This window comes from Micropterus dolomieu, linkage group LG02, assembly GCF_021292245.1.
Source record: "Micropterus dolomieu isolate WLL.071019.BEF.003 ecotype Adirondacks linkage group LG02, ASM2129224v1, whole genome shotgun sequence".
Classification (NCBI taxonomy): Eukaryota; Metazoa; Chordata; class Actinopteri; order Centrarchiformes; family Centrarchidae; genus Micropterus; species Micropterus dolomieu.
The window spans coordinates 8550290-8569917 of record NC_060151.1 but is presented as its reverse complement, the minus strand read 5'-3'; the positions used below and the strand labels follow the sequence as shown (position 1 = coordinate 8569917).

General features: G+C 42.1%; 1 protein-coding gene across 3 annotated transcripts in view; it reads left to right on the top strand.

Annotated features, from left to right (window-relative positions):
* LOC123961328 (glutamate receptor ionotropic, NMDA 2B) overlaps window positions 1-19628 on the top strand; it is a 124337-nt gene that overhangs the window by 33690 nt on the left and 71019 nt on the right. For 2 of the 3 annotated variants that reach the window (XM_046036624.1, XM_046036614.1), the window contains exon 6: window positions 559-1191. In XM_046036624.1, coding sequence (XP_045892580.1) covers window positions 559-1191 — 633 coding nt within the window. Of the gene's footprint in view, window positions 1-558; window positions 1192-18697; window positions 18794-19628 lie in introns of those variants that run through there. The other variant, XM_046036632.1, reaches the window with a different exon arrangement.

Below are 19628 nucleotides of genomic sequence, written 5' to 3'. Positions count from 1 at the left end.
CATCCTCTGTTGCTCCCTCCCTCGCTCCCCTGCCGTCCTCCCCTGTCAAGAAGCCAGCATCTCTGGAGGGAAAGTTTATATCCTCCATAATATATAACATAATGCTGCTTCAGAACATTCCACATGAATTATTTATTCGTGTGAGATTATATGTAAACTATATGCAATCCTACCATGTATCTGTGTATGTGTTTATTCCCTATTTATGTGTGACAAGTGTGACCTCTCCTCTCATCTCTCTTTAAAGCCTCGTTTTCCACAAGGTTTCTCTCTCCTCCTTCATTCTCTCCCTTTATTGCCACATTTCTGTGGACTGACATTGATATGCACTGATTCATATGATGCATGTAGCCTCTCGGCAATTCACTTTATTCAATCAATGTCGCATGGTGCTTTATTAACCTCTATCTCCATCTCTCCATCTCCCGCCTCTCTCTTTTTTCCCCTATATTTTCTTTCTTGTTATCTTGCTTTGTCAAATCTCTGCCTGCCCCTCCTTCTTTTTCTTTTCTCTCCATCTCTTTCTGTTCCACTCCTCCTCTTCCTCTATCACTCCAGGTACTACTCTCCCACTCCACCACCATGCCTGTCTGCGGCTGCCGCAGCCCCACCCCGCCTCATGGCCAAGCCGGGGCCTCCTCCTCCGCCCCCTCTGCCTCCCAGGAGAGGCGAGTCCGACCCCTACATCCACCCCCGCCTCCATCGCTCCACCGCAGCACCAGCGGCTCTCTCTGCCTCTCCCTCCTTCTCCTGCTGCTCTGCCTTCTCCACCTGCCCCCGGCCTGCCACTCACGGAGAGAAAAGGGAGGGGGAGGTGGTGGCGGCCACTACATCCCTATCCCCCAGCCCCCTCCCCACCAGATGGCCCTGCCCAACATCCTGCGTGGCCTCAGCATCGCTGTTGTCCTGGTGGGCAACTCCAGCGAGGTGGCGCTGGCTGGGGCTCGGGAGAAGGAGGACTTCCTCCACATGGCGCCCAACGTAGAGGTGCTGACCATGAATGAGACAGACCCTAAAAGCATCATTAAGAGCATCTGTGACCTAATGACTGAGCACTGGCTGCAGGGCGTGGTGTTTGGAGATGACACTGACCAGGAGGCCATCGCCCAAATCCTCGACTTCATTTCAGCCCAGACCCATATCCCTATCCTAGGAGTTCGTGGGGGTTCCTCCATGATCATGGCTGCCAAGGTAGGACACTCAAAGTATTTCTTTTCAAACAGTACAGTTTATGTATAAACAAAAAGTTGTCCCCACTTCCAGTAATTGTACAAGGAAGTATGTGTGGGTGGTTTGAGTGTTAAAATTTGAAGAGGGGCTCACCTGTAATAACAGTGAATGGAAAGTGCTGATAAATGCAGTATCCTGCACTTAGCTGTGACCGCTGCTCCTACATAAAATGTTTAATTTGATGGTTGTCACAAAAAACACCAACCAACCAGTCAAAATTATGTCTAACCACACTTACGACAACTCCACTTAAATCTTGTTATTGGAAGTTCAGCAAAGACAGCAGATCTACTTGTTAAGCTACTGTTATACTACTTTCCTGTGCTGCATAAGATGGTGTTTGGTTCATGCAAGGCCCGTCTATGAGCTTAAATCTCTGCTAGATGGCACTCTGCTGTCAATCATGGCTGTACTTCTGTCACTCCTGCCACGGGTAGATTTTATCACCATACAGCGCTTCTTTTCCATCAACAAAAGATGGATAGAGCTTAAACTCCTGTAGAGGTTTTGCCGTGTCTTTTTCTAAATGGTATCAGTGTTTTGGCATGTCTGCCGTATACACTACTGCATTGTCCTCTTAATATCAAGTTTGCCTAAAACAGTGATGCCATTTTGACTGATTTGGCTGCAACGGAGGAGTTCTCGTCTCATCCCTATAGCGCCATACTGCATAGTATTAACTCTGGGTGCAGACAGACAGACAGACAGGCCGGGTAAGCTGGGGTGTCTGACTTGAAAGACAAACTGCCAACAGTTCTGATGCCAGTTACAGGATCAGCTGGAGATTGCACCACAACAGAGAGCTAGATCTCTGCCTATTTACTAGGCCTTGCCTAATGGGATAAAGCAATCTGCTGCTGCTTTATCTGTGTCCGCCTGGGATCTAGGCTTGGACCCCATTCTACAAAATCAGCTCATTCATTTGGTACTTTGTGCATAAATCCAGCTGTATTAAATAATAACCAGTTAAAGGAAATATTAATTTAATGTGTCTTCCATGTGTTGAAAGTGAAACCTTTATTAGAACACTGACATATGCTTCTGCTGTCAAGAAATCGCTTGACGCTGTTTAATTCGGGGCCTCATAGAGCCCAGTCTTATCTCAGTCATCCTTGTCTCCACGCCATCGTCCTCCAGTTTGTCTGCTGACCCTCTGGTGTCAGCAGGTCGTTGTACCAGCAGAGACATGAGTCGCAGTGACATGGCAAGGCCAGCGGCCACCACAGAAGCTCTTATCTCTGTTCCTTCTCATTAGAGCGCTAAGGAGAGAAATGGCAGAGAACAGTCCACTCCCATTTAAAACTTCGCCCTTCCAAGCGCACATACAAAAACTGCTATACAAAATGCACATTTTCTGACAGCGCAGTGCTCATACACAAACACACCTTATGTACTTTCTTAAATATCTAAATATTTGCCCCTGAGCTGTGGCCACATGTGTCTTTAACCGTGGAGTTGGGGGTTAAAGCCGCTCTGCTACCCCTGACTTTAAGCCTTTTGCGCTCCGGCACCTCTAAAGTGTTCCCCCGTCACTGCACTGCCCTTCTACACAAATAAAATCCAAGATTTCATCCAACCTAATAGGGTAAGTCTAATGGATTTCCTTGTTTACTATTTGATTTGGCTAATATTAGTTTCTGTTCGCCCTTTAAAACGATGTGCAGGTACACCATGCGTTTTAAATAATTAATTATTTTCGGCAGGTGGAACATTTCAAGTGCTCCAGCACCTAATAACTTACAAATTAAGCACTGCCTAAAAGCATATAAATCTTTTAAGATAGATAGATAGATCTAGATGGATGTGGGAAGAGGAGGGAAGTAGTGGAGGGAGGGGTAGTTAAGGAATGCATGGGCCTGTGTTTGTGTGTGTGTGTGTGTGTGTGTGTGTGTGTGTGCGTGCAGAGACAGTAGCATTCATTAAGCACACGTGCCCTAAGTGCACCAGGCAGCGGGAAAGAGCAGTGTTTTGTGGCAGAGGTTTAAATGGATTTCCCCGGCCACAAGCCAGAGTCTGCCTCTCCTGAGAGCTTCCTCCTGGCTGCACCAGGGCCCAGGAGAGCGAGGACCGGCGCTGAGGCTCAGTCTCCAAACGGATTTGTGTCTGCCTAATGGGCTGAGACAATGGAGGGGCGAAAATACGATAGAGAGGGATCAGAGGGAGGGAGAGAGCGAAAGAGAGAGAGAGACATGGGGAAAGTGGAGAAATTGAGATAGTGAGGATGAGATTGGGTGGAAGAAATTTCTACTTTGAGTGAAAGCGGGTAGGGGAAGAGAGGCGGGAATTGTTTGAGGGCTTTTTAAGCCATCAGGTGGGGTTCAGAGGGGGCTGCCTGTAGAGGTGATGGACAGATGAGAGAAGAGAACAAGGCCTAAGTCAACAGCAGAAGAGGAGACCGAGTTTTACACCATTCAGACTGGGAGGAAAGGGGTGGGGTGGGGTGTCAGAGAGGCAGAGAGAGGTAAGAGAGAGATGAGGAGGGAAAGAGAAAACCTTTACACTTTCTCCCGTATGGACAGCAGAGATGGCGAGAAAGCAATAGAGAGTAATTGTGGAAGATATAAAGAAAGGTCGACTTATAGAGCTTAAGAAAAATTGGGCTGTGTTATGTGGTTTTTTTGACAAAGACTGGAAAATAGGGATTGCAATATGAGGTGTTTATCTTATGGCCTCGCTCTGTCACACACACAAATACACACACAAATATGTGCACCGTCAAAACGGAAGGCCAAACGCTGCTATTACAGTTAGCAAGACAACCCCTCCTTTTTCATTACACACAGGGAAGGATGATAACAGGCCATGACAGAGAAGTCGGAGAATACTGCATTTAGATTTTTAGTGTGGGGCGAATAGGAAAAGAATTTGGAGGAACGGTAAAAGATAAAATGTCCCCTCTGGAGTGGACTACTGCAATGCTGAGTGAAGAGTCAGGTTGAATCACATTTTTCTGCCCACATGTGCATCTGCAAGGAGTGTTACTTGGTGTTTATGTTGATGATGAACACACATCTAAGGACATTGTTATGTGCCAGTGGGAGATACAGTTCCCCATTCTGTCCACCATTATACCCAAAACTAAGTACTGCAACACAGCTGTCTCTCAATCAGCCTTACGACCGTGAGTCTTCTGGCATTTGTAACAAGAACAAAACTGGAGTTTTTAGAAGAATTACTCTTGGGGATGGAACAAAACCTCAGCAGTAAGCTCAGTGATAAAAAGCGGGACTACAGCTGCCACAGTGGCTGCCTCTGTACATACGGCTTGCCAGAGGGAAGTGGCTGTGCACCCTCTGTAGTTACTGCCAGTGCAGAGAAAAAGTGAACTTGTGTGTGAGCTTGAAAGTAAGAGAGTTAAATAGATGAAGGGATGGAAAGAGGAAGCCAGGCGGCTCCAGTATTAACAAGGAATGAAGAAGAAGGCGGAGGATGAGGGGAAAGGAGAGAGACGGATGGAGGCAAAGGGCACTCGCATCTATATCAATGAATAAGATCAGTGAGGGAGGGTTGGGCGGTAAATAAGAAGATGAGTGCACTGAGTGCATGGCTGCACGAGAGAAGGAGAGAGACGGAGAGAGGGGGAGGCAGAGTGACATAGAGTGTGTGTTTTGTAGGGAGTGTAGCAGCAGGTGTATCACCATACCTCCAACGTAGCCAATGTTACATGAAAAGAGAAGCTTCTCTTTGCAACTTTAATGGAGGAGGAATGAAGGAGGTGAGAAAGATGGATTGAGCGCAGCTGCACCCACATCTGGGAAAGACAGGAAAAGATAAAGGAGGAGGAGGAGATGGCGAAGAGAGAGGGAAGGCATCCAACAGTTTAAGGGTGTGTGTGTGTGTGTGTGCGTGTTGTTACCTGGCCAACATTGCTGTACTTGCCAGTTTTTGGCTGTAGTGGTTTCCAGCACCACTCCTCGTGTTGTCCCTCTACAGTGTCTGTTGGACTGCTGTAATCAGTATGATCTAAAGCTTTGGCTAATGCACATATTATCAAGACATGGTAAGCCATTTTCCTCAGAAGGTATGGCTTTGTAGTGGTACAAATAGCTGTAGTTGTCGCTGATCACCCCAGGGCCACTACATAATACGAAAAGCGAGCTAATCTGTAACATGGAGGCTGCTGGTGCTGTAGATTAGGAGAGAGATAGCATCCTGCTTGTGCATAGGATTTAAATGTAAGATCGTCAGCAATTAATGAAAAAACTGAACAGCAGCCAACCCTGGTGACCTGAGGGGAAACTGTAATATAATATGAATAATATTTGCACACATGCAAACATGTGCGTGCAAACACACATAAACAGCACAGGCATGCTCACGCCCACACACGTGTTTTCATAAATATATGGTAATACATGTGTTACAAGGTCGATTAATGCATGAATATTAAATAGATAATGGAAGAAATGCTAAACTAGATCCACATCATCATCACAGACACACAAGGATGCACTCACAGGCGTTCCCACACACAAACAAATCTGTTCCCTGCCATCTTTTGTATAACAGGCAGCTTTCTCCAGGAGCACAACAGCAGGAAGTGATCAATTAACTTTTGTCCAAATAATTCAGGCTTTTCATCGTTTCAAATACGGTCGTTTGCCTGTGGGTGTCCAAGCCTTTTGTAAGGAGAGAGACAGCAATTTTGTGTCTGAGCACAACTGTCTTTGTGTGTGCGTGTGTGTGTTTTTGTGTGTGCACGTATGTACATGTGTGCTAATTCTTCTGAGGAAACAGGCTTGATGATAGTGTGGAATTGGTGTTGAACTGTGTCCAGGGATAATTGTTGTGGGGGGTGTGTGTGGTTGTGTGTGTGTGTGTGAAGTGAGCAGGTTGAACCATTTAATCACAGCACAGGGTTGAATTCAAAGGAGCAATTAACGTCCAAACCTCATTTTCCAAAGAAACATGTTTGCTTTGTCCTCTGTGTTTATGTTTACCCTACGTTTAGGGGGGGAATAGTGCTTTTTAATTTTTGATCACAAAGAAATCCACATGTTTTGGTGTTATTTCAAGTTTTAGACACACTCACCACATCCTTTAGGGGTTTTGCTCTAGTGAGTTGAACATAAATTTATATTCCCAATTAATGTCATACAATAACACCTATTCTTGTAGTAATCACTGAGGTCCTGTACACTATTAATGTAATGTGCTGTTCGGCTTGGCAGCACCGCGTCCTTGCTAAAACATAGACGCAATTAGGATCATTTGTAAACAATAGGAGAATTAAAAGCGAGTGTTCCTGTGCCTGACGTCTCTTTCAGTGTTCCTCTTTGTTTTCTCTCTTCCCTTTTTTCCTGTCTGTCTCTCTCTGTTCCTGTCTCTTTCACATCTCTCTCTTGCCCAATTGTTTAGTTCATTCATGGATTTTGTTGTGTCCAGTAAAGCACAGTGAACCCCTTGTAACAGCTTTCTGATCTATCCTTTCATCCTGGATATGTTCTCTCTCCTTTTTTTGCTGCTCCGTTTGTCCAGTTTTATTCCCGGGTGTTTCTCTGTTAGTTGTGTTTTTGTTTGTTGTTGTTTGTGTGTCTGTAGCACTTTCTCCTAAGGCTATTTTGGATTGCAAAAACTTCACCTGGAAATATCCTTATCTGAATATATCATGAAATTAGATCTTGTTTCTTTTACCACCACACAAATAAAAACACATTTAAAAAAAGCTAAAAATAAATTGACAAATTTGAAAATGTAACTGTTTGTCATTTTTTTCCAGCAGTTTTTTAAATATATGAAAATGCAGTAGCTCATGTTTGCTGTGGTGATGACGCATTTTAATTTGCAGTACTCCTTAAGGTCCTCATTGATTTAGCAATGCCTGTGGTTACTGGTGGCAACAGTAGTGTGGCTTAAGGTCCCAGAAGTCTGGGGACAGCACTTCTTAAGCAGCTACTTTGTCAGAATTAGAAGCAGCTGGCGTATCTTTACAGTTTACAGTGCAGCCAAACAAACTTAACAGTAATGTAATACAGATCTGATAAGTTGTGAAGAGAGTGAACAGAAAAGAGTCTGTTAACAATTAGACAAAACTTTGCTCGACTATATGTGCATGCAGAGTTTACTGTGAATCCCTTGTGCATGTAAAGTCAAATTTAATCCAGCAAGGGAATGGCGGACTCCACCGCTAACAATTAAGACTACTATACTGAGAGGTAATTACAGAATGTAAAAAATGTAACAAATTTAGGTTCCGAGATATATCCACATCTATAGAAAGATATTCAAAACATGTGAACTAGGTTTCTGGATTGGTAATGCCTGGTTTCTTATGATGGAAATGTCCCACAACTAGTCTCTTCTTACCTTGTCATTGTCCTGATTTAGAAAATTGTGACAACCCACTGTGTGTGTTCCCCTTTTCTGGGAAAGAAAGATCGAGAGGGAGAGAGAGAGAGCGGGAGAGGAAGGGAAAGAGGATGATAGGACGTGCAAGTGAAAAATATTGAGAGTCCTAAATTTATGTGTCCTATTTTCCAACCCCGTTGGTCTCACTTTACTCCGGCCATTTAGAATGTGGCCATTTTTAAACTCACCCCATAACTTTTTTTTATACCACACTCTCCCTGAACTGCTTCACTTTCACTCATTCCATCTCATATTCTGTTTCTTTCTTTTCCTGTATTACTTTACCTTATAGACAGATTGTTCCCATTCACTGAATTAATGTTTAAAGACATCTGCTTTTACAAGAGACTGATATTACAGAAACAAAACAAATTACCCTTACTTCTTCTGCTATTCCCTATATCCTCCTGCCCCCTTTTTACTGTTGCATTTGCATGTTTTCAATGTGTCTTTTATTTGCCCTGTTTCTTCTTACTTCTTTTTCTATCTTTATGAGTGTGGCTGTCTGGTGAGGTGTAGTTCATACTGTGGCAGCTTACAGGAGGCAGACAGACATATTTACACCAGATGTCCAGGTGTGAATCCACCCTGCTCTGGCACCCACTCTCTCCCATACCTCTCTGTTTCTCCCCATGCTCAGATTACAGTAGAAGCCAGTAGAATAGAATAAAATTTGCCTGGCGTGCACACAAAACTACAACAACAGTCCCTCCGTACCCCGCCATGTATCCAAAAGTATTCTTTAAAAACATTTCTTTTGGTTCAGGTGCTGTCTCACTCCCTCCCCTACCTTTTTTTTACCTCCGGCTTGGCCTCTTTTTGTTCATTCTCACTCTCTGTCCCCTTGGTGCGGGACTAGCCACACCTTTCCCTCCATCCCAGCCCTCCACAAACATCCCTCTGGACATGCCCTTCCACCCCCACAACACCCCACCCCCCTCCTCTTACTACAGTTCCACTAGCACGTGCCTCATCTTCCCTCCCTCCTCCTTTACCTCTCTTCCATCTAGATGCAACTTCCTTTTCCCACTTCTCCTTACACCACCACCGCCATGAACTATAAGCAACTCCTCCCCCTTTTCCTCCGTTTCTCTGACATCCACCCTCCCCTCTTATGCCCTCGTGGACCTTACAACAGACCTTTGCTGGGACCCTTATTAGCTTTATCTCCACTTGACCCCGCCCTGATTTGAGGTGGAGAGGGAATGGAACTCTATCTATTTTCATAGGCTGTGCTTTTCTACAAGGCATACACATTATATACAGAGAGGAGAGGAGAAGAGAGGAGAGAAGCGTGGAAAAAGTACAAATTTAGGACTCTGGTTAATTACTGCCCCACGGGCTGTACCATGAAGGGATCAAAGGCAAGCTGCCCCACTCCAACCGTTTATGTCTGTCAGTTATAAACCTCCGCCCCTCTTGTTCCCGGTGACGGGTGGTGAGTCCTGTAAACAAACAGTCACAGAGTCAGCCCTTACAACACCCAGCGTGTTCCTGTGAGGATATAATTGAGTGAGACTTTACTCCATCTTCACTGTAAGTTACTCTAGGTCAGAGTGCCATTCGAAGGTGATAAAAGTGGTATTTTGACATCTATAAATCAGTGCCGCATTTATTTTGTTTCATTAGTGTAATCACTGTAAACAAATAAGTCACTGAAAACCTTGGCAGCCTCCCCTTTGGATTTTATAGTTTGTGCTGCTGGGTCAGATTTGGCTCAGTTTTATTTACAAACCCAAAGGAGGCTGCTGTTCTACAAATGCAATTTTCTTTTTTTGAAAGGTCAGTAAAAAACATGTTCCAACACATGTAAGCAAAAAATGAGATAAAGATCATGTTTCTTGGTCATGCCTTTGTTTAAGGAAATGATTCCAGCATATCACAATAATTCAATCATATTTTATTGATTTTAAAATGCCATTGCACATTACATGTAGAACTTTTAAATGCCAACAATATAAATGTCTCATTAGAAGGGTCGACTCCTTTCCTTAAAGTACAACAAAATTATTTTAATAATTCAATGGTCCAAATTAATTTAAACCATGTGTTTCTCAGAATCAATAGATTTATTATTAGTGCCTTTACCATGATAGAGCATAGTCATGAATATTCACCACTAGGAAACTTTGCATCTGTTTCAGGCCTCCTGTCAACCTAAGGTTTACGACAATATGACAACTAGGACAAAATCAAACTGCTTTTTAATATGGCACATAGGGGAAATACCTGTATATTCACAGACTTGAGGTCTGTTTGTTCAGTGTCGTTTGGCCCAGAGCTTGCAAGTCGAGAAGTCGAGTTAGACAAAGGAGGATCACTCCATGTGAGTCACCCACTTGTCCAGTCATATCAGTGCACAAATCCCCCGCAACTTCAGCAAGTCTGTGCTCAAAGTGATTTGGAAATTGGCAAAGGAATAAAGCAGAGCATACAGTACAATGTAAACAAAAAACACGTCAGTTACAAACCTCTGGTACACAGTCCACATATTAAATGATCTAATGAATTAACTGTGTTATGTGTTTGTCATGAATTAGACAAAATACCCGTGTAACCAGAACATCAATAACAATTTTATTGTTTTAATTACACTTTGCTTGGATTCATACATTTGTTCAAAAGCACTATTGATAACAAAATATGATTAATCAAGATCTAATTCCATTATTGACATAGTGTTATATTTTTTTATATTATCATTGCCCATTTACCTGTGCAAACACACACATTTTAATTTAATTAAAACTATTTCCCCCTTTTCTAATGCTTTATTTAGTAAACATTATCCCTTTTGCTCTCCTTTTTTACTGCAGTTCCATCAGTTTATCTACTTCAGACCTCTTTTCATCCTCTTCTCCCTTTTTGCCGTCTCCGTTTGCCCTTGCTTTGTCCATGCTCCACCTCACCCATGGCCTCCTGTGTCGAGCAACTGTTACATGCCCTGTATCAATGGAAGACGAGAGCAAAGGAAGTAAAGACGGAGAGAGAAAAATTAGGACAATAGAGGGGAGGGAGAGAGGGAAAGAAAGACAGAGAGAGGGGTAGAAGGAGAGGAAGTAAAGAAGAGAGAGTGAGAGAGAAGGCGGCAGGGACGTGGAAGAATAACGGAGTGAGTGAAGACCACAATGTACTCGCTCAATTACTCACGAGTGCTGTGCCAAGCTGGCCCTTGTCAGAGCCACATGCTGTGATACACACACACACACACACACACACACACACACACACACACACACACACACACACACACACACACTGTAGCCTATACATCAGACCAATATGTTCAGATGTGTTCCTGCTGACCTACAGTATAAAGATTATTCAACCTAGACACACTCTGTGCTGAGTATGGGCACACACACACACACAATCGTACTTATTTAAGGTGATAATCTAATCTATTTAGGTGTCAGTGGATGTTTCCGTCTGAGCTGACCCTTGTTTGCGTACAAGGTTTTCACCCTGAGAAGGATGCCAGGTGGGGAAACAGGCCAGCACTCCTCTATCAACACCTCTGGCACCTTGTGTGTCCAATACCGCACTCAGGTGGGTTGCCATATAAAATGTAAAAATACAGCTGTGCAGTAAATGTCATACTTATGGTAAATGCATGGATGGTAGATGCATGGATCCTCAGATATAAATGCACATTTTCTACTAAACATTTCTTAATGAAGACACATGAGCCAAGTCACTGTCCCTGTGGTCATTTTTCTTTTTTGTATCATTTGTTTTAGAATTGCATTATTTTGAAATACCATCATTTGCCTGTACTTTTTAGTTACAATTTAGTGCCCTTTTTTGCCTGAAACGAGAATATTATATTTGCTTTCTTTTGACAATCCAGTGCCTTGTCTTTTTTGATTCATTGCCACAAACGCATTCCTAAGGTTGAATTCCAAAAAAACAGAAACACAGAAAAGATCTTTTCGCTCAACCCCATTCTGTCTCGCTGCATCGCTCCCTCTCTATTTTTTATCTCAACTGCTCTGGCACTCTCCTTTCCCTCTCCGTCTCTTTCTCACGTCATGTGAGTTGAGGCGAGGCAAGCTCCTGTGATGAATGTAAATGTTGCCCCTCCCCTCCCCTGTTCTCCTAAATTACAGCAAACACCACCCCCTCTTTAGTCTTCACTCCCTCTGTCTGTCCGCATTTACCCACAACCCTGCAGTTCGTCCTCGCACATCGACCGGCGGGCACTCTGCCCAGCCTTCAGCATTCATACAAACACAGTTAGAGATACAGTACACAGACGTATGAGTCAGACGTGACAAGTAGACAATGCTGTGAGACGGAAAAAAAAATACACCTCCAGCATGTATGATGCTTACTCTGTGTGGATACTTTCAGTACAGTATGAAGGCACAGACTGCCAACACAGCCTGAATACACTTGGCTCATTATCCTTATCACCATCAGAAGCAGGCAGGATTTTATATCTATGTGTCTGAATATATACTATCAGTAGTTACTTTTTGTGGAATTCACATTTTGGCAGGACAGAAATTACAAATGTGATTTACAGTGCTACATCACTTAGGGGACAGATTTTTGTTCAAAAATGTTCAAATGTGGTCTGCACAATTCAGGCAGTAAAGCATTTACACATGTAAAACTATATTGACAGTCCAATGAAGTCACACTGAAGATGAAACAATTATTAATTAATTATTTAATAAGACAAACTAGTCCCATGTAGGGATGAAATGGTATGAAAATTTCATATCACGATTATAGTGACCAGAATTATCATGGTTATCAGTATTATCATGGTATTGTAAAAATGTGCCAAAAATATTAAAATGTACTGAGACACACACTGAAACCATTTCAACAAGTTTTATATTGAAAACTACAAATACAATTGCCATTTTGTTTGCATAAACAGCAAATACCATTTGTAAACATATGAAAATCAAAGTGCGCACTATCAAGATTTTATATTTTTTATATTATATAGGTAATACAATGACCCCGTGGACAATTACATGAAAACAAATAAGTCTGTAGAAGACAGTGATACTAACTGCAATGAGCCCAACAACTGACATAAATACAGAGGAGTCTGTAGCGTTTCTAGATATGCTGGTTGGTTGACTAAACTGTGTTACGTGTTATCATGTGCAGTGGACGAATAGACTCTGCCGACACACGACGCACACAGCAACAGACCCACGTTTAGCGTTTTTACAAGAGTAGCAACACTGAGAGCTTCAGTTTACAAGCTGTTAGCAAGTCAGAGAGACAAACCAAAGCTAAAAGTTAACTCACCCTGCATTCACTATAAGGTTATTTTCTTCAATCAAGTTTCCCTCAGCGCTCTCATAAAAACTCAAATACGACTGGACTTCAGAATGACTGAAAAATCTCCGCAGCGCGTCTTCCGCCGTGTTGTCATTGACCCGAACAAACCAACGTTGCATTCTGCACATGTGCACCTGCTTCTGGAAATTTTAACATGGTTTACCGTTAAACCGGTAATCGTTTCATCCCTAGTCTCATGGATGAGTTATTTTTGAATGTGGAAGTAGCGCTGCCCCCAATCTGCTGTTTCCCTCCACTAGAACACCGTAATGCTATACTCTTTGTCACCTTAAACTATTCCAACCGCAAAACCAGCAAGAGTATGGAGCTTGATACACACTGACATATACAAGCATGGGTTGACAACTTCCAGCAATCTATTCAGTGTTCAGTCAACTCTCTGTGCTCTCTGGAGTGGGCAGCACGCAACACAGCTTTTAGGAGTTTGGTAACATTGACAGCAATTGACTGTGTTTGTCTGGTTATCTTATTGAATGTACTGGGTCCATGTTTATCTCTGCAGAGTCACATAATAAACCAATGTGACCTAAAGGAAACTCACTAGGCATGAATAAGGATATGAATTATTTGTCAGGAAACAAGACTTAAAGTCTACAGTCATGCTGGCAGCTCTGAGAGGCTATACTTGATCTAATTCATCCAATAGATAATCATTCAAAAACACGAATGTTAACCTCATGGTGGCGCTAGAAGAGAAGTCAGGGGATCACGAAAGTCATTAGGACTCTTCGTTTAGGAACGTCGATCACGTCTGTAAAAAATGTTTTACCAATCTATCTGAGATATTTTACAGTGGAAAGTGTAAACTTTGGCCTGCAAGTGGTGCTAAATGGAAAGGTCAGATGATCAAAGTCATTAGGATGCACCCTCTAGACATCATGAATGTCTGTAACAAATTCCATGGCAATCCATTGAATATTTGTTGAGATATATCACTCTGGACCAAAGTGATGGACCTGCAGGCCGAGCGAACTTGCCATCCTTTAAGTCACTAGTATGGCTAAAAAAAGTTAATGAAAGTTCAATTAATTTCAGTTTAGCACAGTATGTATGTTGTCAGCATATTAAAATCATAGTAAGGCTGACCCCAAATAGTCGAAGATTCGATGGGCGGAGCCTGATTCGACTGTCAATCTCACAGTCGAAGCTTTGCAGCAAAACAATGATCATGCCATTTTGGTGATATGGGGGTGCTCAACGTCTGATTTTACATAGAACTACCAGTTTTCTCCCAATAAGTTAATGTACAGCCTATTACAATACACATTTAAACATTTAATGCTGTAAATAAACATGTAAAAAAAATAAAACTTTCAGTGAATGTTTTTAAAGTGCGTAAATAAATCCATAGTTGTAACCCTAACCCTGGGTCGTCAGTGCGCATGTGTCATCATCATCGACACAACCCTCAGTGGTTATTTAGTTATATGCATTAATTCCTATATTTGTTCTCTGTTACATCAATCCTGTGTCAGACACTAGTTTGGTGGACTGGAGCTGTGGCCGGCCTGTTCTCCGCCAAAGACTGATTTGCATTAGCAAAGTCAAACAGGCTTAATAGACTTTTATTGGCATGAGGCGGATGTCCGCTGAGGGGAGCTTTAAACAATGCAATATGCTAATAAACAGAGCGCTGTGTACTAGGACAACAACTAGCATAAGAACAACAACAACAACCCAATCCCATACACATGCAAGCAACCAATCTGTAAGCCTGCATCAATACAGTAAATCCATTTGCCTTCTTACAATATGTGAGGTTAGAAAACATAATTGTACAGGTGTTTTTAAACAATCAACATGAAGTTGGACATGTAAGTCAGGCCATTAAGCCATTAAGCATGTCTAAAAATGATGCCATTGTAATGTTTTTGGTGTGCATCTTTGCATAGTGTCAACTTTGCCACAGAGCCTCAGCTGATACTATCGTAGAAGAGTCATTTTGTATACTTTCTCCAACTTATGCCAAGGTTATTTTGTTAGATAAGAATGTGGACGTAATAGACCGGACCTGTGTTGTATTCTCACCTTGTTCTGGCTGAGGGCCACTTGATAGTAGCGCCTACCTACAGCGTGCTATGCGTCACATATCTTTGTAAGTGATGCCAGCAACAGCGATAAGTGTCTAAGAAAAAGAGAACCAAATTTGTATCCACTTTTATGATTAGATCTTGCATGGTGTACAACATGATTTATGTGACCACACAAAACAGAATACTGAATATATACTGTGTAAGTTGGACCAAATAAAAGAAACATCCAGCAAAACACTCAGAAAGTAAATGAGGGGAAGGGTGTTGCTTTAGAGACCATAGTAAGTGTCTGAGTTCACCCTCTGTTCACGAAATAACTCATATGTGAGGGCCGTTATCTTCTTGAAATATGGAAAGATCTTGAAAGAATGCGCTGTTTCACCTTGGGTACTGTGCAACAGCCATATAGCTACTAACCTGGCAGTTATGTGACCATGTAGAGCAATGATTGGCCCAAATGACTCCCTCAAGATGTCTGGCCGTCATTATGTTATAGACCCATCATGAAGTTCCGCAGCTGGCAGTAAACCCTGAGCCTTGTTTTCAGGAATCAAGGTACAATTGAAGAGCCCAATATCGTGGTGTGCTATTAGAAATTACATCTGTACTGGATGTTTCTGCACCTCACGATTTACATCCAGTACCCAACGTTCAGTGCCAATGCAGGATGTATTATGCCCTCTATCTAGAAAAGCAGAAAGTAAGGGTGTGGAGGTGGATGTCATTCAGGGGGCCGGAGTTCGCATCCCAACGCAGAGCTGCAATAAACATAACATTTATTAACTGTAACTATGACCTTCTCTAACCATAACCAAGTTTTTTTGCTGCCTAACCCTAACTGTGACTTTACCATAGTTAAGAAACTTCCTCTGCTCTTCATGTACTGTTTCACCAATGTACTCCCCACCCCTAATTCAATAAGCTAAACTAATAAGCTAAAATGTTTTAAAATATCAAAACTGTGATTTTCAAAAAATCTGATTGACTCCTAGTATATTTTAGTAACATCTATATGTAGATAAAAACTCTTTATGTGGGAATATGGATGTCTGTTAACTGTTGGTAAGCAGAGCTTATGGCCAAAGGCGGACGGTCGTATGTTATTAACCTCCATTTGAGTTTTTGTCTTGTGGTCTCAGTTTGTTAATTTGTCAAACTTTGCACTTTGCTAGTCGTCAAGTCATCATTAAATCATGCTACTTTGATACGTTTATAATAAAATGTCAGATGTGTTTTTGAGCTCGCACAGCTAATTAGAACGCACATTTTACTGATTGCCTTTCAAATTGATGTGATGCAGTTGATGTAGTTGCCTTTCTGTTTGTGATTTTTGTGACTGCCATGTTTGTATGTTTTTTGATGTGGTGTCTCTGTTAGGTTCACCACCTACATATTGTGATTTACTTTAAATGCTAATGAACATGGCTTCCTCAATTGCATTTGAAAATCACAATCATATGGAGAAAAAAGGAAGCTGTGGTAGCATTTGATCCAAGGTCAGTAGGGGGACACACAGAACTTCAGGGGTGGCCAACTTAACCACGCTGCTATCTCTGGGCACAAGCATCCCTTTGCTCTGTATTACACCCTGCAGGAGTTTGTGTTATCAAGAAGACCATTCACCCGTATCTGTATTAGCACTGCACTATTTTCAAAATAATTTCTCCCACATGTCTTCTTGCTGACTTATATGGAAGCATCAACAGCGTCAAGAGAATAGTTTGTGCTGAAGATGGATAGAGTCCTGAAACATGCAGTACATGCAGTTCACACAGAAAAACACAGAGAAACACCTTCAAACCCTGCTTCACCCTTTAAAAACAGCAGCAGCTATCATGTATAAACCTAACTTGTGTACATTTTGTACACAGGATTGCACCATGGCTGTGAACAGCTTTGCAGCTCTGCAGTTCTATATGTGAATAACAATCTGTTCCTTTATGGAGAGGAACACCATCTCCTGTGCCCCAGGGCAATGCCGAGGGTTGGGAATGTGCTGCTTCCTACACTGGTATCAACATTCTCAGTATCAGAGGCCTGATAAAATCATTAAACCCTCTGCAGATGAAGTTATAGTATCATCCCGCAAGTGAGTCACTGTGTGTTCTGGCCATACAGTTCGAGCACATTCTCACAAGTAATTCAGGCTGTAGCAAGCGTAACTGCAACTACTTTTCCATCGCATAGTTGGGGGGTGCATGATTAAATGTAAATGTAATAGCAAGATACACAGTGTGAGGATTTCATTCAAAAATGATTTAGTAACCTATAGTAATCCTTCATATGTTTTGTTTTCATATCATTACTTTAAAAGCCATTTTTTTTGTCTCATTTTGGAATGAAACCATTTGAAACATTTGTTTGATCTCTTTTGGCAATAAGAAACAAAACAAATCACATTTTATTTTGAGATTAAATTTCACTGACATGCAGTAGATTATGAACAAGCTCTGTTTGGCTATCGGGCCCTGCAGTGGAAACTAGGTTATTGTCTCTGATGCCCTGGAGCAAAGCAGAGAGTGAACAACATGCCTGCTGCCTATAGTAATATCAACACGCTGTCTAGTATCAGGGCTTAGAGAGTGTAATTGTGCACACTGCACTTTTTAGTAGCTCATATTACAGCATTACACCACATAAGTTCCTTAGATGAGATAATAATATGACTTGCTTGCATGTATTTTTTTATAAATGAATAATCAGTAATATGAACAAAATATTTTACTAAAGCATTTTCACTGCCTCCTCCCTTTGTCCTGCCAGACCTATAAGGATACTGTTGAGCATCACTGAGCGGTGATGCAAAGGGTCAGCAGCATGCTTTCTGTACAACAAACTATGGACATGTGTTCTGAATACTGATGAAAATCGTTTTCTGCCCGATTCTTATTCATTCAGTCAGCCTTTCTCTATTAAACATGAATATTGTAGGAAGGGACGAGTTACTTCTGCAGTCTTGGTGTTGCTGCTTTGACCTTCACGCTCCCTACTGTTATCTCCTTTATATGCTGGCGATTTACAAATTGAATCTCGTCCTCTTGCGGATGTTTTTGTGTATTCCTTTCAGTAAGAGAACCAGCCGAATCCTGTAAACGTGTGCATATTGGGTCAGCAATACAAAATGTGTATCAAAGTAGTAACATCCTTTCAGCACATTTTTTCCTACAAGTACCACAGTGCAGAGGGCATCAGCAGAATATGGGCGCCTCTCAGCCCTGGGGCATGATGGGGCCTGGCTGCTCAGTGTGAAATGATTTGACGCTCGTGTTATATAGGAGCCACGGCAGGATTAATCGCAGGTGTGAGATAGATTAGTTTATGTCTGTATTAGTTTGAGTTCCTGTGAGGGCAGTGGGGAAGTGGCAGCACGATGTGTGTTGTGAGTTGAATGGTGGGAAGAGAGTACTGTGTGGGTGGGTGGGTGCATGTGTGTAGAAGGACGTAAATGCATTTAGTTGACTGTTGTGTTTTTGAGTATATCAGTGTGCTCTGCGTATGTGTGTGTACTTGTTTGTTTGCGGTGAGCATTTTCTTTTTGTTCCCCACTAATGGCATCCTTAGCAGGGCTGTTACGATGGAAACCATGTTGCCACGGAAACGCAGCCCGTCTCTGTGAATTAGAAATATTTCACTCCCTCTCTTACCTTCTCTCAATCTCTCTCTCGCTTTCTGTCACCCTCTTTCTCTCCCTCACCCTCCCTGTCCTCTTTCTCTTTCCTCATTCCTCTCTCTTTCTGTCTCTTCATCTCTGTTTCCCTTCTCCACCGTCTCCCCCTTAAACCTGACAGGGCAGCAGCTGACGCCTGAGTAGAGGTGTGCGTGTACATGAAAGAGCAAGGGACAGACTGACAAGGGTAAGAGAGGACAAGAGAGAGAGAGAGAGAGAGAGTGAGAGTGAAAAGACGAGTGGGAGTGGATTTTTTTTTTGTGTGGTAAAAACTCTCTGAGCTTGAAGGAAAGGTGGGTGGAGGGACGAATAGAGGGATGTGACGGAAAGGTTTGGGGAGGGGAAAGAGGAGAATTTAAGTGTGGCAAACATTAAGGCAAAGAGATACATTAAATGGCCAAAAGTGTGTGTGTATATATATATATATATAATATTTTAAATATGTACAAAGAAGTAGTTGTAGTAATAGTTGAATGTTTTATTAGAAGTAAGAAAAGAAGAGAAATGGAGGAGCGCGCAAAATATTTAGCACAAGAGCCAACAGAACGTGTCGGGCACTGTAGCTTCTCCTGCATCCTTGGAACGGGAGAGGTAATTGGTGCATTCATGTGGTGTCGGAATAATCAGACTCTTTTTTTCCTCCTTAAATCATTATTGCAAAAGAAAAATAAAGTGTTCATGGGACATAAAGAAGTATACAGAACTTTGATTTGTGCAAAATCATGTATTGCATATACATATTTTGCAAACATGTAATTTGTATTATGGTTATAACAGTTAATTAGCTGTCTATTTAGGGTGAACTAGATGTCTGCGTGTTGTTTATATGCTCTGATAATGCTGATCCAACACATCTTTGTAGCAGCATCCATGTTGATTCTACATTCCAACATTAGAGCACATGAACACACTGAAGTCGGAAGAATGACTTCACAACTTGGGAAATGGGACCACCCGAGAAGTACGTGAATGCACTGTGAATCTGTAGTTGCAATTCGCAACCCTCACCACTAGATGCCTCT